This window comes from Halictus rubicundus, chromosome 4 (assembly GCF_050948215.1).
Source record: "Halictus rubicundus isolate RS-2024b chromosome 4, iyHalRubi1_principal, whole genome shotgun sequence".
Classification (NCBI taxonomy): Eukaryota; Metazoa; Arthropoda; class Insecta; order Hymenoptera; family Halictidae; genus Halictus; species Halictus rubicundus.
The window spans coordinates 13,728,388-13,750,393 of record NC_135152.1 but is presented as its reverse complement, the minus strand read 5'-3'; the positions used below and the strand labels follow the sequence as shown (position 1 = coordinate 13,750,393).

The following is a 22,006-nucleotide window of genomic DNA, read 5'->3' as shown; positions in this document are numbered from 1 at the left end:
CACAAACTTCTAAGCTCCCAAATTTCTAACCTCCCCAAACTTCTAAGCTCCCAAATTTCTAACCTCCCCAATTTCTAGGACCCCAAACTTCTAAGCTCCCAAATTTCTAACCTCCCCAAACTTCTAAGCTCCCAAATTTCTAACCTCCCCAAACTTCTAAGCTCCCAAATTTCTAACCTCCCCAAACTTCTAAGCTCCCAAATTTCTAACCTCCCCAAACTTCTAAGCTCCCAAATTTCTAACCTCCCCAATTTCTAGGACCCCAAACTTCTAAGCTCCCAAATTTCTAACCTCCCCAAACTTCTAAGCTCCCAAATTTCTAACCTCCCCAAACTTCTAAGCTCCCAAATTTCTAACCTCCCCAAACTTCTAAGCTCCCAAATTTCTAACCTCCCCAAACTTCTAAGCTCCCAAATTTCTAACCTCCCCAATTTCTAGGACCCCAAACTTCTAAGCTCCCAAATTTCTAACCTCCCCAAACTTCTAAGCTCCCAAATTTCTAACCTCCCCAAACTTCTAAGCTCCCAAATTTCTAACCTCCCCAAACTTCTAAGCTCCCAAATTTCTAACCTCCCCAAACTTCTAAGCTCCCAAATTTCTAACCTCCCCAAACTTCTAAGCTCCCAAATTTCTAACCTCCCCAATTTCTAGGACCCCAAATTTCTAAGCTCCCAAATTTCTAACCTCCCCAAACTTCTAAGCTCCCAAATTTCTAACCTCCCCAAACTTCTAAGCTCCCAAATTTCTAACCTCCCCAAACTTCTAAGCTCCCAAATTTCTAACCTCCCCAAACTTCTAAGCTCCCAAATTTCTAACCTCCCCAATTTCTAGGACCCCAAACTTCTAAGCTCCCAAATTTCTAACCTCCCCAAACTTCTAAGCTCCCAAATTTCTAACCTCCCCAATTTCTAGGACCCCAAACTTCTAAGCTCCCAAATTTCTAACCTCCCTAATTTCTAACCTCCCCAATTTCTAAGCACCCAAATTTCTAAGCTCCCAAATTTATATTCTTATTTAAGGACGAAAACTTGAAGCACGTAAAACCATTTTTTGACAGTAATGTAGTCACTCTACCTTATCGCGAAGCTACGGAGTCCGACCCCTTAAAGATTGATTTTATTCGCAGATTTGGAACCGGTTACATTCTGAGCCGTTTCACCGTCGCGTGCTTAGAAAGATTTAGACAGCGGAAATGAATTCTTCCTCGAGTGCGTAACAGTGATTGAATATTTGCAGCCACGTAGAGTTTCCACTGCAACGACAGCCCGTTAGCGTACCCACCGATGTCGCTTGCTTAATAATTACCTTTCTCGAAGACAATACTTGATAACAGCCTTCGGAACACGGAAGTCGGCTAGTGGTATGCACAAAAACACGAAGAAACTGCCGGGAGAGTTGTCCCCGGTAATTGTTCCTTCCTTTCAACAGAATGATTAGTTCTCACGCGTCGTTTCAACATTGTCCACAACCCCATGCAAATGCATACTAAACGCTTCCTAATTCCGTAGAAAGTTCACTCCGACGATCGTTCCTATCTCATGATGCAAATGACTCATATGATGATTCGAATCCAAACTATAGTTGCAATCGGCTAACTGCGAGAACCACGAATTAACACTAAACCTACCACCGCCGGTCAAAATGACCGATTCCAAATTTTTCATTTTACAAGTACTGAAATTATAAAGATGATTTCGTGGAAATAATTAAATGAATATATCTAGTTGTATATGTGTTAGAATACGAACCGCTCAACATCTAAATAAATTCAGTCTCGTCGTTTTTATGAGAGATACAAAACGATAAAATAGCATTTTTAAATTCTTTGAATATTTCTATTGTCTTGCCACTGATCTACTTGTCCCTGCCATAAATGCACAAAGTCTTGAATCTAGCAAAGTGTACGAGTCAGAACTAAATGCTTACATCCAGAGAAATTCAAAATTTGAGTAAATAAAATTATTCCGAACCAATGGTTGAAGATAAGTCAGAAATGAATGGATCGTTAAGTAAATGAACCTTTCAATTTCGAGCCGGGTATCGAACGATCGTCGATCAGCGAGCAATCGGTTAATGTATCTCGCGATTTGCTCCAAATACCCAACTGCATTCTGAGGTAACACGGTCTGAATATTGTTACTTGTTGGTTTAACTATAGCAGGAAAATGTGATCGGTCGAGTGGCTCTGATTCCGTAGGAACGGCTGTCTCGAGTGAGAGTTATGACGGTGGGGTAGGATAGCGCGGAACGCGTTCTGCGTTTATCTCGAGCCGATGCCTGTTGTGCAAGACTTTTGTGTTCGGAATCCGTCCGGAGGCTCTACTAGAAAGTTACCGGCGCAGATTGTAACAGATCTGCGTAACGCTAATGCACGTTGCCCATTGGCCCGTGAAGTTTCACGACTTGATCTTGAAATTACTTTTGAGCCTTGTTTCTCGTTGGTAACCGCGCCAACGGGCGCCATAAATCATCGCTCGAAAAACGCGAACGCACCTAATAAAACAAACGTACGTGCAGGTACTCAATTAGAATTACAAAATCTCATTGTGTATTCTATGTCGAAATGACAAACCGAAATATACTACCGATGTACACGTAAATAAACATTTTCTACCTCAATCGCAAGAAATGGAAACCAAACGGAAAGTTACTTCTCTGTTTAGTAATTATAATTATGGATTTCATGCATTTATGACAAAAATGGGTAAACACAATTTCAAGCCGTGTATTGGTTTTGAGTTAATAAAATAATTGAAAGGAGCAATCAATTGCAAATATTTTGCATAAAGATCGCAGTCTAATTGTAATAGATTGAAAGTAGTGTATCGATGTCCTTTACTTATTTTAATCTTCCTGCTTCTTCAAATTACACTGCTATGCAAAATTAAAGGAGCATTACATCTCAACGAAAAACTGTTGATATTCACTTGACAAACTAAAAACGATTGTCGTGCTATTTTTTCCGTATTCATTTAAGTATTGTACAACTTCGATTACAACAGGTGCTTCGATGAAGAAGTTTATACAAGAAATTTTTATTTTCAACGTGTCAAACCTTGCTGAAGAATCCTCTACTTCTGCAGGATTTTCTCTACTTTTGTGTTTCGCGGAGTTGATCTGACAAATGGCGGCTCAATTAGCTGCGGAGCCTCTCAGTAGCAGCTTTCCACACTTCTAGGCAAGAAGCAGGCGGCAACTTTCTTTGTGTAAGAGTGCGTTTAAAAGAAAGAGGGCGGAGATAAATAGCAGTTGGCCGCGTAACAGGACAATTCAATTTACGGGTCTCGAGAAGAGTTCCGCGAACTCCTGAAATGGAATCTGATTTCTAACGGCTTTTCACTGACCGCACTCGCTCGTTGGAAGTCATTCAGACGGCGCGCGGTGCAGTGCGGTGCAGTGCGGTGCAGTGCGGTGCATCGGCTCGCCTCAAGCGGTTTTTCTTTTCGCGTCGGGGAAAAGAACGCGGCTCGGCGAAGTCGTTTTATATGGGTGGCACCCGGTGGCTTCGATAGACCGTTGCATCCTCCTCAGAGTTTAGCCATTTCCTCTCGGCCCACTCGTCTGCGGTTTGCAACTTGCATTTTTCTGTCAGCCGTGAGCGTCGATCCCGTGCCCGTGCAACTTGCGGCCGCTTATTATAGCAGTCTCTTCGCGTTTCGTATCGTTATGCCGCGTCCTCTTCTTCTTTTACTATCGGTGACATCGACCGAAACCGCAGCCGACATTTATCACGATTTATTAGAGGAAATTGATGATTAACGAATAACATTCTGTTTCTAGAAAGTCAATCGTAAGAAATGAGAGATTATTGTTCGCTTTGACCGTCACGTGTGATCACGATCTCGGAATTTACTTGCAAATATAATTGGGTAGCACTAGTCATTGACTGCCATGTCACCTATATGGGGGCGACGGAATTATTTGTCCAGAATTTTTGCGTTAATATATTCATTGTACCAGATTAGGGTAAAGTGCGAGAAAGTGAGAGGAGTACTCAACATCGTTTAATATTTTTCAATTTTTATTTCATTAAGTAACTTACTTTGATCTCATGGAATTTTTGAGATTTCCAGTTTGGTAGTGAAAGTGTTTGAATAATTTCATTCTGGGAAATAAATTACGAACTTTGCATCTAAATATTGTAATAATTCTAGTATTTGCGTTTGGTCCCGTAGGAAGATCGGTACGATAATACGGGGTGGCCTAAAAATATTGTACTTTCTCGAAAGGGGTAATTCCTGAGGTCATCTGATCGTATTATCAAAACATACGTTTATTTCGATCTTATACGTTCGACGTTTTAATACGAGTAGAACACAAAAGCGTAGTTTATGATCGAGTAACGAGCAGGAAGACGCGTTTAAAGTGCAGTCTTCTATGTCGATTCACATTCGAACAGGCAACGTTAGGACGACAGTAAGCGATCATAAATTTCATTTTACTATCATGTATCAGGGCTGAATAAAAATGATATGGAAACGTTACGAAGCATCGAAGATGTTGATTTCCTGTGCTCGACGGAACATGATTATAGCATGTTGGATGTTGTACCTGTTGGATACCTGTTGGATTTCATTCTTCCCGTAATGTTTTTTAATATACTTTCGGCTGAGGCGCTCTCCAGCGTAAAACCATAAGCGTTTTACTAGTCGAAATTCGCATATCAATCGCTGTGGCTAGCTAAGGTAATTCACCATTAAATTATTACTGCAGTGAGAGTAATGAAACTTACATTGTTAAAAACAACGCAGCATCGAAATTTCGCTTCTAGATTTTTAGAGAATTTTTTAAATTCCTTAATCGCAAATACACGGATTTCGCAGTCCAAGGGTGGAATGAAAATTGTTGTTTCTTGATATTCGTTCAGATTCTTCGTGTAACTTTCTGAATTTTTTGAAGTTTTCTGAACTTCTGAAGTTTTTTGAAAAATTTCTGAAGTTTTCACAGGTAAAATTGCGTCGAGATGTTCGGGACCTCAGCAGAGAGATTCCTCGTTGCCCAACGAACGATTACGCTGGGCTTTTATTTAAAAGATCGCGTACTATGCAACCCGTGAAAGGTCATTTCGTTCCCAGTCAATAATTCCACGTGTTACGTTATTGCACCGGCTATTCATCCTAACGTCCAATGCCCTCCGATGCAGTATAATACAATTCGCGTTCAAGACACGCCGGTTTCGATGACCGGAAGTGAACGGGAATCGTGACGGGGCTCTCTCGTATAGGAAGCGGTGGTTTGTCACGCAAGGGAGAGCGCAGTTTGATAAAATAAAACTTTTTCTTAATTGCTATGCTCCAATTTACCCTAATGAAAGTTGCCGGGAGGTCGGTGTACTGGTGCCTGCTACGCGCGCCTCCATTTTGAGTTTCCATGTGTCGTAATCGTTCCTCGATGTAATAGCCGTTTCGATGATAGTAACCGGTACCATGCACGCGTGCAAGCGTAAATATGCCGCATTATAATTTTTAATCGGGCGAAGAGGGCATTTCAATCAACACTTGAATGGGGAAGAGCATGCGCGCAGCATACTTCTGCCGTTAATGCGACATCGTTTACACAACTGGTTGCACATTTTGACGAAGTACCTGTCAGACGCCCGATGTGCTTGTTATTATTCACCTGCGTGCACAGTTTAACAAATAATTTGTCCTCTACGGTACGCCTTGTGACGTTTCAAAAGATGTGCTCATTTTAGTAAAATTTGTTGCACACAACTTAGGAGCATTTTTAATATAGCAAGAAGAATCTTTCTTAACCCTTTCGTCCCGAGCGATACACATATGTACACTTTCTTTTTTTATTGTGTATCACAGCGGTCTTTTGACAAAAAAAAAAACCCCTGGTGGTACACATTTCACCGACTACTCTTACTGTGATAGGAAAAATTTGAGGGTGAAAACCTATTATTTTTAGTCCAACTTACATATTACACTGTAATTGTTAAAATTTGTATATTCGGGGACGAGAAAGGGTTAAGAAGAAAGATTCTTTTGTTTCGTGAGATGGATTGGAAGACCGGAATAGATTGAGAAGTGTGAGTTTAGAGCGATTTGATTTTGTTAGGTGACGATGTGGACGATTCTGCTGTTTACGGTCTTCACATGGTCTTCGTCATGGGGTCAGGTGATCAACCGAGCACCGCATTTCGTGCAAGGCGGCGACATGGCCAGGTTGGCGGTGTCGGAAAGCACACCTCCTGGCGCACCTGTCTACACGCTCCAAGGAGAGGACCCTGAGGATTCCAGGTTGCACTACTCCATCAGTGGCGAGTACTTCACCGTGAATCGGGACACCGGCGTCGTCGTTCTGAGAAAGCCGCTAGACAGAGAGACGCAAGACCTGATCGAAGTCATCATCAGCATAACGGGTAACTATGCTGCTTTTATTGGTGTCCCGTTACACTGTTACGCTGGAATATCAATGGGTAATCGCCGATATCTAGGCCAATAGACAAATTCTAGACACGCATGATTTCTGAACGCACGTTCATGCTACGTTGGCCACTCGATTATGTCAGCTGTATTTTTACAAACTTTCGTACAACTACTGGACAGATACCTGTGCTAGAAGTATACCTCGTTCTAGAAATTTCAAGTAAAATTGAAACTGTATTCGCCCATTTTTAAGATTACTGTCTCATCTAATTTGTGAATAGATCTGTTTGCAAACATCGATCTTCCGAAATTAATTTAGAAACGTTACTACCAAAATTTGTATCGTCGAAAAAGGCTGCAGAACACATTAACACGTTGACTGCCATGTCACCCATATGTGGGTGACGGAATCATTTGTTCAGGTATTAAAATGAATTTTTACGTTAATATATTTATCGTGCCAAATTTCATTAGTCAACATTGTACATTTAATTTTTTTCAATTTTTATTTCATTGAATAACTTACTTTGATTTTATGGAATTTTCGAGGTTCCTAGTTTAGCAGTCAAACTGTTAAAAACACAGTTTTGACTCGGTCCTCTATTGTACAATTTTGATAGCACAACTATGATGGAATGAAGTCTACAGACTGTTCATTAGGTATCGTAAAAATCATGTTCCACGACGTCATTTAAAAGACGAGAGGAGTGCAGTTTGTTCCGATTTTATGATACGTAAAATGGTTAACGAGCAGTACATACTTGGAAAGGGAACGATTGAAGAGGATCCATTTGATCGGTCGTGGTAATTGGCGATTACTTTTCCAGACGAAGGGATCGCTGGATCGGAGCCCAACACCGTGTCCCTTCGTCGTGAGATCGCCGTGCTGGATGAAAACGATAATCCGCCGGTCTATCATGGCAGGCCTTATGCGGCTAGGGTGCCGGAAAGTGCGCACGTGGGTGGCCTGTTAGTTCCTCCTGGCACGATCACTATCACCGATCTCGACGGTGGCGTAAACGCGGATGTTCACGTGGAATGTGTCTCGGCGTCGCGGGACGATGACGTCTGCAATGTCTTCAACGTTTCCACGGAAAAGGTAACGCGCCATTTTCTGCGAAACGTCTGCAAACACATTTTTTCGCGCCGGAATCTACCATAGATTCGAATATCGAAGATCCCCCTTACGATCATCTCTTAAAACTTAAAGTACAGTGATTTCTCTATATATGTCGCCAAGGCCTGGACGATAAACGTCGCGGAATTATCCCCACTAACGCGGGGTACACCCCGTGAGGGACCACGGAGCTCGGGTGTGTCTCCTGCACGATACATGGCACTGGCAAGACCCCTGTTGTTGACATATATCGAGAATTCACTGTGCTGTCATTTGGAGAAGTAAATTGACGATTTTATAGAATTGTCTATCAATGTGAATAATTGTGTAAACTGGAAATTGGAAGTTAGCAAAGGTTTTGTTTGAAATCAATTTGTACGAGAGTATACTGAATTAATTTAGCTTAACCAGTTAAGTGCGGAGTTTAATTTTTAAAATCACGGGGCGCGGAATACAAATCAAGCTATGATGTCGTATACACGTCGAACGCAGGCCAAATGCCGCTAATATAAATTTTACAAAAAAAGTAAAGCAAAATGAGAAAGAATTATATTTTTATTCGATAAGAAATTAACAATTCATTCATGTCAACCGCACCGCAGTAGAGTTAGGGTAGTGTTGTTGACATATATCGAGAGTTCACTGTACTATTTTTTAGTCATTTTATGGATCAAACGTGAGAAACAAATTCCATCACCTCTGTCATTGCTAGTACTCTCATTCAAAGACTAAAAAAAAAATAGTATATCAAGGTTTACGTCATCCTTGATAAAGGTCATCTTTTAGATTATCTTGAAATTTGTGGTAGATTCGGTGACGAAAAAATTACTAGTATTTGTGCAGGTTTTAAAATTAATTTTTACGTTGATATATTCATTGTACCAAACTTGATTAGGATGTGTAACATGCAAGAATGTTGGAGGACTACTCGGTACCATACATTTAATTTTTATTTCATTAAATAACTTGCTTTGATTTCATGGGATTTTTGAGATTTCCAGTTTGGCAGTCGAAGTGTTCGAATAATTTAATTCTGGGAAATAAATTACGAACTTTGCATCTAAATATTGTAATAATTCTACTACTTGTGTTCGGTCCCGTGGAAGATCGGAACGATAATACGGGGTGGCCCAAAAATATTGTAGTGATGAAAGTGTTGAAGTATCATTTTCTAGTGTATTTGGAATTTTGATTGTGCATGGTATAGCTGGCGGAGGGGAAGTACGACGTGGTGATTACGCTGGTGAAGCCGCTCGATTACGAGCGCAGAAATTCATACCTGATCAATCTGCTGGCTATGGACGGTGCCAGCGACGTGACGAAGGTGCTACAAGCTAGAGCAACCGTGGCCGTCGACGTTCTCGATGTACAGGTAAGAAGTGGGTCTCGACCGTAGCCGAGGTAACTGTACATCCATCCTGATCGGTCAGTATCGGTTAACAAGATGGCATATGCTAAAGCCGGCCGGAAAATACCGCGTTACCTAGTGGCTCCGTTTCCGAAGAAGCGTTACTTTCACCCCGGGACGGTGAAGCGCATCTCTGCGCGTTTCCCCTAACCTTATTAATCCGTGAAGTCCCTCGTTAAGTAACTGTTATGCGACCGATTTTATGCCGACCGTGGATAGTTCCATTCAAATTCTCACGTATTCGCTTCGTTACATTAACCCACGAGTCGGCAACCTTTTTTGGCCGCGGGTCAAAATCAACGAAAATGTGAGCATTAAAGAGACGTTTGGGTCAGAGATATTTTAAAACAGTCTCTTAGTAAATAATAAGATATAATAATTACAAACATAGTTGATGTTTCATGTTTATGTTTTATAATTTATTTTTATATATTACACCTCATTTTCGGAACTAAAGGGGGTCACTTGAAATTATCAAATGGGTCACTCGGTGACCCGTGGGTCATAGGTTGCCCTGCATTTACCAGTTAACTGCTGAGTCTGATTCTAAAAATCATATACATGTCGAAATTGTAAAGCAAAGTGAGAAAGAATTACATTTTTATTCGATAAGAAGAAGATTGGCAGAAAATTCCAAATTTTATTGTCATTTATGGACCGTTCGTAATTCTGGGTCAAAATGAACCCAGGACCCCTCGCCTAAGGGTTAACATGTCTTTTCGAATTTGTCGCAACTCAACTCGTTCCATGGTGCAAAACTGAAATGGTGAAAAATGAATAATTAACTTCGTGAACTCCTCCTTTCAAAATAAAACTCCGAAGCAAAATCACATAACTTAGAACTAAAACTATTCTCGTCATTCTCTGATGTAATAATACATAGTACGAAACATACCATTTCTCGATATATGTCAACAACACGGGTCTTGCCAGCGACATATATCGTCCAGGAGATTCTTTCTACTTCTTCTAACTGTCGAGCTACGAGGCCCCTCACGGGTTATACCCCGCGGTAGTGGGGATAGTTCTGCGACTTTTATCAGCCAGATATTTGCGACATATATCGAGAAAAGACTGTATTCACTCAAAATCGGTCTGGATCAAACTCGAAGTCTGGATGAATGCACAGTGCAGGCTGTTCAGTGGGCACGATGATATCGATTGTTCGGCGAAGTCAATCATGAAGTTACTCGAGTCGAAACAGGAAGCCTAACAGTCGGAAAAATGTCGTTTTCAGGATCAACCACCCGTGTTTCTGAACGCGCCGTACAGCGCAGCGCTTCCGGAGAACACGCCGCCTGGTCAGACGATCCTAACAGTGAGAGCTCGCGATGGCGACACAGGGGAGCCAAGAGCCTTGCTGCTCACCCTTGAAGAGGACGTTGCAGGGCACTTCGATCTACAAGTGTCGCGCGAGGGCGACATCACCGTCGGCAAACTCGTCACTGCGAACATCTCCCTGGACAGAGAGGACCCCAAGATTTTGCAGAACGGCGGGATTTACAGCTTCGAGGTGAAAGCTACGGAGCTCATCAACAACGAAATACCAGCGGACACCGCGACCTCTATCATTACCATCGTTGTCACTGACGTCGACGATCTTGTGCCTGTCTTCAACGAGAAATCGTTTGAAGTGATGATCTCTGAGGACATTGGGGTGAACACTCCGTTGCCAGGTGAATTATCGTATTTCTTTAGTGAACTATTATTGGACCACAGCTTGTTGTAGTTAACAAAGGTCCCACAATTAACCTATAGGTCCCATATGGAATTTCCCATAAAGATCCGCAGTCTATCCATGAGTGACGAGGATTGAAGATTCAAGTAAAAAATCGCGGTCGATTCGGTCTACTGATTAAGCTAATCGTTGATTCTTGATTGTTATACATATTGGTCGCAGATCATCAATCATTGATCCGATATATTAATTGTTAAATTCTCAGTGTTATTTATTAGTCGACATTTAATTTAAATTTTATTTGATGTATGTACATATTTACAGTGGTGGTCGTATATTTACGTACAGTTAATAAAATTAAATATTATTTCCTGTACACTTCTACGTTTAACAAGTATACGAAAATCAATTATATCTTTTATAAGTTTACAATATATACAATAAGACATGAAAATAGCTTTCCTTAATTTACTATAATTAAAAAGTTTTTCATATTTTTATACTGAAGTGACCAATTTTCTGCGGACACATAGTTAAGTACACATACTTTCGTGCTTTGTACATTGTCAATGTAAGTCCACATAAAAAAAGTTGCAAAATACAACTTTTAGTATTTTCTCTGCACTTTCGACCAATTGCAATTTTTGTAAAAAATTTTTCTCACCTTATGTAGTGATCCAATTGTTCTAACTTCTCAAAAAAAAAAAATTCAAGTAGTATAGTCCAATATTGACAAAGTTATGCGATTTTTAAGAGCGTACGTATACTTATGGGACTGACTGTAAGTATACAGGGTGTCCTAGCTAACTTGACCGCCTTGAATATCTCGCTTAGTGTTAATAATAGAAAACAACGTTATAGAACAGTATTAACCTAACCGAAGGGGCAATATAATGGTTCGGAAAAAACTTTCTTCAAGGTAATTCTTTTCTAAATATCAAGGTCATCAATTTTTTCTTTAATGGAACTATACATTTTACAATCATTTATTTTCAAACATTTATTGAAATAGAGTAGTTCAATCAAACCAATTAGTGTAGTAAATTAATCACCGATAGTACCTGTAATGCTTTTTGGATTTTTCATACTCAAGATCACACGAAGGTCATTGTATAATATGTCATTGAAGAGGTCTTCACCCCTACTATTACATCGCGATAAAAAAAATGTATAGTTCCATTTAAAAAACAAATTGATGACCTTGATATCTAGAAAAAAATGACCTTGAAAAAAGTTTTTTCCGAATCATTATATTGCTGCTTCGGTTAGGTTAATATTATCATATATCCGATTTTTTCTATTGCTAACACTGAGCGAGATATTCAAGGTGGTCAAGTTCGCTGGGACACCCTGTGTATCATAATTTCCACAGCGACAATTTGATTTGCAGGTCTGAATATGATCGTAAGCGACGGCGACGTCGGCGAGAACGCGAAGTACACGTTGTCCTTGCGGGATGTGCCAGGATATCCTGGAATCAGCGAGGTCTTCGTGGTCAGCCCGAAGCAGGCCCAAGGTAGAGTTCCAGTTGTGATCAAGGCGAAGGACGTCGAGGCTTTGGACTACGACGTGGAGGATCCCGCGAAGAGGGAGCTCGAGTTCGAAGTAATCGCGCTCGTCGCGAACAAAGTGGTAATGATCCGTTGTTAAATCCGTTTTTAGAACCGAATTTTACAACCGTTCTTTCTGAATCGCTTCGAACTAACTTCTAGGTAGCCACGTGCAGAGTCCACATACGCCTGCTGGACGCAAACGACCACAGCCCGAAGTTCTCTCGGGTGAACTACGTGTTTTCGGTGTCGGAGGACGCTAAGATAGGCACGAAACTAGGTGACGTGTTCGCCGAAGACGCGGACAGCGGTTCTTTCGGTGAATTGACCTACACGCTCCACGGTTTCCGAGCTGACGAATTCAAAACGGACCCAAAGAACGGCGGGATCTTCGTCGCGGGAACGCTGGATTACGAGACGGACAATATGTACATGCTGACGATAGAGGCCAGAGATGGCGGCGGAAGAGTCGCCGTTGCTATCGTCACGATAGACGTGGAGGACGTTAACGACAACAAACCTGTCTTCGAGCAGTCGAAATTCTCGAGGACCGTTCGGGAGGATGCAACCAGCTTCGATCCGCAGCTGTTCGTCAGAGCGACGGACGCTGACGGTCCCACGCAGGGTAACGGGAAAGTGACGTACTCCATCAGCTCGCACAACAGCATCACGGACGACGTCTTCAAGGTATTTGCAAACATGAGAATTGGTTGAATTGGTTGAGTGTAAATGTTGCTAAATTCTTTGGGCAGATAAATCCAGACTCGGGCGAGGTGACGATGTCGAAGCCAGTCCGTTCAGGGGACACCGAAAGAGGCATCTACGAGTTGGCGATCCGAGCGACGGACGCCGGACGGCCGGCATTGTTCACCGAAGCAGAGCTGCTCGTCAGGGTCGGTGTGCCCGGAAATCAGAAGCCGATATTCCGCGGGAACTACAAATCGAATTTACCGGGGCCCAACAGTTATCGAGCGAGACTCTTGGAAAACGCTTCGACCGGAACGGAAGTGATCAGAGTGGTGGCTAACGATCCCGATGGAAGGGACAATTTGTTGCAGTATCACATCGCTTCCGGCGCCAAAGACAATTTCGTGATAAACTCCAGGTAACGATGGGAACTGCTCGTACGACGATTACAATATTTTATGGATTGTTCCGAGGGGAACGTTGTTGTGATGACTTCTATGGTTTTAGCTCTGGTGTCATTACTGTGTCTCCAGATGCTCGTCTGGATCTGGAAACCGGCGGCGAGAAATACGAAGTGATCGTTTATGCGGTGGACTCCGGCACGCCTGTCAGGGAAACTGCGACCACCACCGTCACGGTGAACATGGTCGACGTGAACAATAAGCCGCCGACGTTCAACGAATCGACGTATCTCGTTTACGTGTCCGAGAGAGCCGGCATTGGTAAGACTCTTCGCCAATAGCTGGCTTGGTAACGATGATTATCGTGAAATCGCTCGCTAATTTTCTGTAACGATTAAACAGGCGAGCCTGTGCTGAAGGTGGCAGCCACCGATCCCGACTCGGACGCCTACTTGGAGTACTCGTTGGTGGACCCGGTCAAGGCCGTCGACAAAACGGGCGTGGCGCTGAAGAACACCGCGTCCTACGACTACAAAACTGCGTTCCGTATCAATGCTACGACTGGGCTGATAACAGTGAATCGCGTGTTGGACTACCAGGTGGCAGCCGTGATCATTCTCACGGTTCAAGCGCAGGATCTGAACGCTGTGGTGAACACCAAGAAGCAGATCACGAAGGTCGAAGTGACCGTTTACATTCAAGCTTACAGCGACGACAATCCGACCTTCTCGAATCCTGGCTGGTCGCCGAATAATCCGACTATCAGGATTTCCGTGCCGGAGGAACAACCGCTTGGAACGACATTGTTAATGTTGTCGGCTAAGGAGCCCACCACCGGATATCCTGTCCAGAGATTCGAGCTGGTGAGGGACGACGACGACGAAGGATACGTTAACGTCGGTGTGCAAAGCGGGAACGTTGTTCTCAGCAAGAGGTTGGACTACGAAGCGCTCAATCAGAAGGTATCGTTGAGATTTGTGCATTCGAAAGATAGCAGAGGACTTGACGACTCCGTTCTTTTCAGTTGATCCGCTTCAAGGTGCGAGCTCTAGCCAGGGACTACGAGATAACGCGAAAGATGTCCGAGGCCAACGTGATCGTCGAAGTGCAAGACGGTAACGACAACAGTCCGATCTTCGCGCAGAAGGACTACAAGATCTCTGTCCTCGAGTCTGCCAAACCGTCGAAGATAGTGTTGAACGTTAAAGCGACGGATATGGATAGCTCCGCGACCGAGCAGGAAATTAAAAGAGGATACGGTGAAGTGAGGTACTCGATCACCGGTGAAAACGCTAACTTGTTCGAAGTGGACCCGATCAGCGGAAATATTCAGGTGAACGATTCAAGTGCAAGCTTAGTCCTTCAGGAACTACGCCTGATCCTCTTAACACTAGGTTCACGGTTTTACTAGGTTAACTTAATACTACGCTAACGAGCAAAACTGAGTCTACACTATTTGAAGCAACGTAACTTTTGAAAAATTAGATCAAATGACTTGAATTTTATCGAGAAGTTAGAAGGGTTAGTTTATTAGACGAGGTGTAAAAATGTTTGAATAGGTCGGAATCGCAAAAGAAATAGTAAAAGTTGGCTTTTTTAGCTTTTTTATCTGAGCCTGTATTGAAAATTTAAAAAATGTGTTTGATTCGCTTGAATAAATTATATCCATGCTGAAAATTTCACCGATATTGGTTAACTCGTTTACGAGTTATAAACGCTTAAAAGTGGAAAAATTGCCGTTTTTCACGATTTTCGACTTAAAATCGCACTTTTAATCGTTTATAACTCGTAAACGAAGTAACCAATATCGGTGAAATTTTCAGCAAGGATATAATTTATTCGAGTCAATAGAACAGATAGCAAAGCTCAGATAAAAAAGCTGAAGAAACCAACTTTTACTATTTCTTTTGCGATTCGGACCAATTCAAATTTTTTTCAAAAATTTTTTACACCTCGTCTAGTAAACTAATCATTCTAACTTCTCAATATAAGTCATTACTGATTTCTGACTTCTTCAAGTCATTTGATCTAATTTTTAAAAAGTTATGTTGCTTCAAATAGTGTAGACTCAGTTTTGCTCGTTAGTGTAGTTTACGAGTTCTAGTATTTTTAATTTAGAATTATTAAGATTCTAAGGACCCATACGTGAGAACTGATTTAGCAAATTTATTTCTGTAGGTATATATTATTTTAAAAATATTGCTAAAAATGTGGGTGGCGCGTTCTTGTTATTTTTTTAAAGTAGTGCAAAATAGTCACTTTTAGTGGTCCGTAAACCTAGTGTTAAATGTGTCAGAAATGTTGCCACAGCACATTGATTAAATTGACTTTTTCGTGTCTCTCGTAATTCTTTCTCAAATTATAGACAGTAAGCTCAGTATGTGTACAGTGACTTCTCTATATATGTCGCCAAGGCCTGGATGATAAATGTCAGTATCGCGCTGTTGACATATATCGAGAATTCACTATATTGACTGACTAATTTACTGACAGTAATTTACTGATTCGCAAGGGACGATTCCGAAGTGACTTCTCCAGATCTTAATCAAACTTACGAGGACGTAATTCTTGCAAAAATATTAAACACATATTTTTGTCGAAAACATAGTTCATGTTCGAGGGATGAAAGCAGCCCTCACACTTTCTGGTCGGAACCGTATTTGCTTGTATATTTCGGGAACTATTAGAGCTTTTTTTTATTGTTTAGAGTGCAGGTTGGTTAAATGCTTTATGCTTCTCTGGACTCTCTGGTGGGGGGGGGGGGGGGATAAAGCTCCCTTAGTGCAAGCCAGGTTTACCCTCTAAAAATCTACCCTAACCTTACTTGGTCGTCACTAATTGTATTTTTTGGTATTTTATAGTGCTTACTAGCTCCATAAACAGTCATTCGGCCAGCTTTAATTTCTGCCAATGCTTCAGCCAACATTTCCTTTGTATAGTGCGGTGTTGTTTTCTTTACATAATTTTGGACCATCGTGGGGTTGCAAAAGTATTATCAGTCTAAAAAATTCAAAATTAAATGCCTACCAAGAAGGGAATTTAACGAAACAGTTGAGTAAGTAAGAATTAAAATGTAACATTGGGTAAATCCGTACTGTAGTGCGGTTTTGCCCCGATGGATAGTCCGAATTTGCTCAAATATTTCCTGAGTCAGGTTAGACTATTATTTTATCAAAAAATATAAAAGAACTGATATATCTTATTACTATAAAGGAAACTTACCTCACTATACGCTGTGCCTATCGAAGATAAAACACATAGATTTGTAAACTATTGCTTAAATTATCGTTTCATAATGCTTAACTCAATCGTTGCTCTGCGTCTGGAAACACCATGCACTTTGTCGAACGAGTTAAACGCGGGAATCGCAGAGTACGTGGCAGCTGTCTATGTTGATCATTGAATACTAACCAAAGGAAGATTTCTACCTTACAGTTGGCACAATGCAACGTATATTCGAATAAATAAGGGCCTACTACGGATTTGCCCCGTGCACGGATCTACCCCGCTGCACCTTACCAAAAAGTACCTAATAACTACGTTCTCCCAAAGTTTCTTTAGGATCTGGTCGGTACGATGAACAGACGTTGTCCCTGAGGAGTTAAACGAAACAATTTATATTCGCATGCATCTCACATCGATGAATCTTAACAGATCGCCGCCAACACGACACTGGACAGAGAGAAACAATCGGTTCTGCGTTTCTACGTGGTCGCTTCCGACATGCCGCAAGGCGGTGCAGAGCAGAGGAGCACCAGAGCCTTGGTGACAATAGACGTCCTCGATGTGAACGACAACGCGCCAACGTTCGAGCAAGAGTTCTATACTGCCGTGATACCGGAAAATGCTCCGGCACGTGTCAGCGTTGTCAATATCACCGCGACCGATCCTGACGAAGGCAACGGAGGGGTGATCAACTACGAAATCATCGACGAGGGCGAAGCGAACGGTGAGCAACACAATTCATTTCATTTTCCAGCACTTCTGCATGAAAAACCGTGTTTAATAAATAGATGTAAGCGGTAGAGATAATAGAAAAATAAGACAATTTTCAAGACAGAAGTAAGGTTAGGGTAAGAGGGTGAGGATAGACGAATTATAACCCTGAGGGGAACAAAATAAAGTACTCTATTGGCGAGAACAAAGTTTGAAATCTCATTGTCGGTAGCACTAAGCTCTCAGGTACCGTATTGTCTTCGCGAGAAGACTCTCTAGCTAATTCAACAATGTTACTTCATTCCGTCAAATGATTTATATTTTACAAACAACTAGTAACAACACCAACGTATTATATGTTGCAGGCTTGTTCAAAATAAACCACACGACAGGGGAGATCTTCTCCGCCAAGGCGCTGACAGGAAAAGGAAGAACAGAGCCGTACATCATGCGAATAGGAGCTCAAGATGGCGGCGAGCCAGAGTTGGACAGCGACGTGATTCTAATCTTGTACATCGGCGACGTGGTCAGCAACGACGGTGTCCCTTTGTTCATCAGACCAACGTTAGAAGAGGTTGCCCACATAGCCGAGAACTCGACGATCGGCAGTCCCGTGTTCCAAGTGGTGGCTTCGGATCCGGACGATCCTAATCTCCCGAACGGTAAAATCACGTTCAAGTTCCTGGAAGACGGGAACTTCGGCAAGGACGCCAGCGCCTTCAGAATAAACAGCGAGACTGGTTTGATAACCACGAGAAAGTTGCTCGATCGCGAACAGAAGGATAGTTACACGTTAATATTGGTGGCTCAGGATCTGGGAAGTCCTCCTCAGCAGGCAACCAGGGTGCTGCAGGTGATAGTAAACGACATAGACGACCATAAGCCATATTTCAAGAGGAGCCTGGACAGCCCTCCGATAGAACTAACGATCTTCGAGGAGAAACCAGTGGGGACGAAGGTAGGATTGATAGAAGCCATCGATGAGGATATCGGCGACAACGGGAAGATCGATTACTCGATCGTGTATGGAAACGAAGCTGGTCTCTTCGTCGTGGAGCGTCTGGAGAATAACTCGGCTGTGATTAAATCCAATGGCCGTCTAGACCGAGAGTCTGTCGATCGCCATCTGCTGACAGTGAAGTGTTTCCCGTACTCCACGAAGAAGTCCGACATCATCCCGAAACCTTACAACCGGCAGGATCCCTCGGAGAGGCAAGTTCTGATAAAGGTCCTCGACACCGACGACAACAAGCCCACGTTCAAGAAGCAGAACATCACCTTGGGCGTCCGGTTGAACGTTCCGATCGACACTAGCCTGATCACGCTGGAGGCCTCCGATGCAGACTCTGACGCCCTACCGATCAGATACAGCATGAGCAAAGCGTTCTTCGCATCCCTCGTCGATCCCTCCATGTCCAAGCGAGAGATTCCCTCCCAGCTGTCCTTGAACCCTCAGACCGGCGAGCTAAGAACAACTGGATCCATGTCCAGCTACGCTGACGGCTACATGGAGATCGTGATCTCCGCCAACAACTCTGTCACAACCGGAAGAGACACGAATATGACCTTGAGGATCTTCTTGCTTCGCGACAGGGACATGTTGAAGTTCGTTTTCTCTAGACCGCCGGTAGAGGTCAGGAAGACTCTGGAGGACTTCGAGAAGGCTGTGCAACAGGCTCTGTCGTTGCCGATCAGCGTCAACGTTTACGACACTCAGTTCTACTCGAAGGAGGACAACTCGTTGGACTTCTCTTCGACCAGTTCCTGCTTCCAGATGGTCGGCAAGGAAACGTACGATCTGGACGAAATGAAGGCGCTGCTCACGGATCCTAGGAACGAGGAGCTGAAGAAGGTTTACAGGGCTTATCATGTCGAGAAGGTGCAACATTGCGCCCCGTTGGTCGCTCGCGCCGACGCCTCGATGACGCAGATGTGGGTCCTGGCGATCGCTGTGCTCGTTGGCGTCGCTACAGTCATTTCCAGCTGCACTCTTTGCTGCATGCATGCCAAGTGAGTGTTTCCCATGGCAATATTGTTTTCGAGTAGGATCCGTTTAAATCATGGACCGTGAAACGTTTGGAATTCTCGAGAACTCTTCACAGCTTGAAGTAGCTTCAGAAGACCTAAGCCAGACCTTCTTCAAGGAACTTTTAGAATTCTTGAGAACTCTTCACGGCTTGAAGTAGCTTCGGAAGACCTAAGCCAGACCTTCTTCAAGGAACGTTTAGAATTCTTGAGAACTCTTCACGGCTTGAAGTAGCTTCGGAAGACCTAAGCCAGACCTTCTTCAAGGAACGTTTAGAATTCTTGAGAACTCTTTACAGCTTGAATTAGCTTCAGAAGACCTAAGCCAGGCCTTCTTCAAGGAACGTTTAATGAAACCCGATTCGTGTTTAAAGTAACTTGTCTTTGAAGAATTATTATTATAACGTTTCCTAGACGTTTCTTCAACGCTTCTTCGTGTTGTTGCAGGTACAAACGTCAAGTGAAGCACGCAAGGTTACGAGACCAGCCCCGTCCGCCATTGAGCTATGTTTCCTCCGGTCCCGGAATGGTCAGCGCCACGTCCCATACTACACTTGGGCCAGGAACCATGGTTTCTCTGGGTCCTCATGAAAGTCCCTACGAGTGGGGCGCAGACACAACTCTGTACCACCCTAGCACACTTGAATCTAGAACATGAAAGAAGACGCTTACCTCAGGCTGCGATTTGGCAAACTCTGAAGAATATTTGTATTCAACTGCATGGAACTTTGGACCGCTGTTTTATGCAGTTATTGTGTCTCCTTTTTTTTTTGTTGGAGAATATAGTAGACGATGAAGTTTCATAAACCGGTGCATTAGTTGAATATTATCGGAGAAACGTTGAGAATGATTGATCTCAGTGCTGTCGTTTATTTATCGGTCTCAATAGAATACCGCGACCACGTGGAAATCAAAGAAAAGTACAACGATATATGAACGCGACGATTTTTATCGATTATTTAACCGTCTTCTAGAGATGCTGGATGGTTATTTTAAATTGTCATGATTTCGAGGATTTTCGATATTCGCAGTGCTATGCTAGAAGCTTGTAAAGATCCTACGAATGGAATCGAAAGACTATGCCATTGAAACCGGTGAGATTTACTGTTAGGAAAAAGACGGAGATTCGTACTGTTGCGTTTGATAGGAGCTGTTAGTTGCGCTTGCGAGTCAGTGAAGACGAGAGGATCGTACATACGTCGTCCATGAAATGTATTATAGCTGTTCGAGAATGAGAATTGAACAGTGTCGCGGAGGAAGTCACGAGATCGAATCGTGCAACGAAGTCGACGAATGGTGCTATAACGTAAGATTGCAATGTTCGTGCCAAAATACGGCGACACGTGTGACACGCGACAGGATTTCTTAGTTTAAGCGGATCTCGCGTGAATTGTATATTTCTTAGACCGTACTCGAATCTTACTAATATCGATCGCGACATATCGTAGAAATGCGGGCGTTTTCTTGTAATATACTTAGCATCTAAGGGCGAAATAAATCTGTACATTTCTTTGTAAGACAATGGACGATTTCTTACCTTTTACAACTCCTACTATTTGATCTTCAACAAAGACTTATACTCAATGATATTCACCGTTGAACTCATTTTATTCTAGTTCTTATGAAGCATACAATCGACTACAATAGTATTCAATCTCAAATTTACACTTATGACATTCTGTATTAAAGAGCAAAAATATTTCACTCAGTTTATTCGCTTTCTAGTTCCTCAGATGTTTAACTGTGATCTGAATACTTGATTTCAATACGATGCAAAATTGATTTCCATCGAGCACAAGTTCAGTGAAAATAAATAATAGGAATGAATAACTAATATATTTTCTAGTCTATTTTGATGGTTCGCTTAAAAATTAACAAGCCTGGTAATAGAAATAGTGTCGATCGGGATATTGTTCTCGTATTAGGGTCAATACGTCAATTTTTGATAATCGATATCGAACTGACCGAGACATTCGAAATAAACTTCAAGCAACTTTTGCCGAATTATTTATTTACCTTCCACGCGACACGGTTCTAACAGTGTACAAACGGATGAATTCCGATTTTTTTTTCCACGGTCTCGTGGCCTATTAAGCAATCTCTCGATCGTCGAATATCTTACGGATTGCACGAGCCGAGATCTTGAGAGATTCTAAACGCCCTCGACGAAAATGTCAAGGCGAGGTGGAGCACCGTAGATAATTTGATCCCGTGGAACAGTGAACTGAGAAATAGAAGAGACCTTCAGTGAATATCTATAATAATCATTATTTATCGCTAATTAAGATTGACGGTAGGATACAGCAAGGACGAGCATTATATCCCACCCGATACATTCCATTCAAATTTTATTTCTGCTTTTATTCCGCACGATTACATCATTCGTTAATCCTAGAAAGAAAAGCACTTCTCAAGCCCAAGAATATTAAAAACAGATTATTTTAGAATACCTTGGAAAAAAAGATTTCTATTCTTTTGCGTCTTCAAGATTGCATTGCGTTTTTCAGGATTGAAGAATCACTTTTATTTTAGTACATATATTATTTTTTAACCCTCGCACGTTCCTCAAAGTGAAAATTCACCCATTTTGTTTTGTTACAATGTACTGCTTTAACACGTTGACTGCCATGTCATGTGGGTGACGGAATTATTTTTCTAGATTTTAAAATGAATTTTTACGTTAATATATTCATTGTACCAAATTTGATTAGGGTCTGTAAAATGCAAGACGGTTGGAGGACTACTCAATATCATACATTTAATTTTTATTTTATTAAATAACTTACTTTGATTTTATGGAATTTTTTAGGTTTCTATTTTGGCAAAGTGT

The 22,006-nt window shown here is 42.2% G+C and overlaps 2 protein-coding genes across 3 annotated transcripts in view; both read left to right on the top strand.

Annotated features, from left to right (window-relative positions):
* Positions 1 to 20,684, top strand: part of Cad74a (cadherin 74A) — a 110,448-nt gene extending 89,764 nt beyond the window's left edge. For both annotated transcript variants that reach the window (XM_076786989.1, XM_076786988.1), the window contains 13 exons: positions 6,064 to 6,367; positions 7,202 to 7,473; positions 8,699 to 8,863; positions 10,137 to 10,575; positions 11,968 to 12,209; positions 12,290 to 12,814; positions 12,880 to 13,232; positions 13,322 to 13,536; positions 13,618 to 14,177; positions 14,240 to 14,548; positions 16,870 to 17,164; positions 17,517 to 19,161; positions 19,624 to 20,684. In XM_076786989.1, coding sequence (XP_076643104.1) covers positions 6,070 to 6,367; positions 7,202 to 7,473; positions 8,699 to 8,863; positions 10,137 to 10,575; positions 11,968 to 12,209; positions 12,290 to 12,814; positions 12,880 to 13,232; positions 13,322 to 13,536; positions 13,618 to 14,177; positions 14,240 to 14,548; positions 16,870 to 17,164; positions 17,517 to 19,161; positions 19,624 to 19,834 — 5,529 coding nt within the window. In that variant the 5' untranslated portion in view covers positions 6,064 to 6,069 and the 3' untranslated portion in view covers positions 19,835 to 20,684. The remainder of the gene's footprint in view (positions 1 to 6,063; positions 6,368 to 7,201; positions 7,474 to 8,698; positions 8,864 to 10,136; positions 10,576 to 11,967; positions 12,210 to 12,289; positions 12,815 to 12,879; positions 13,233 to 13,321; positions 13,537 to 13,617; positions 14,178 to 14,239; positions 14,549 to 16,869; positions 17,165 to 17,516; positions 19,162 to 19,623) is intronic.
* The window catches only part of LOC143353582 (uncharacterized), a 385,968-nt gene that overhangs the window by 354,252 nt on the left and 9,710 nt on the right, over positions 1 to 22,006 (top strand). The gene's annotated exons all lie outside the window — the stretch shown is intronic.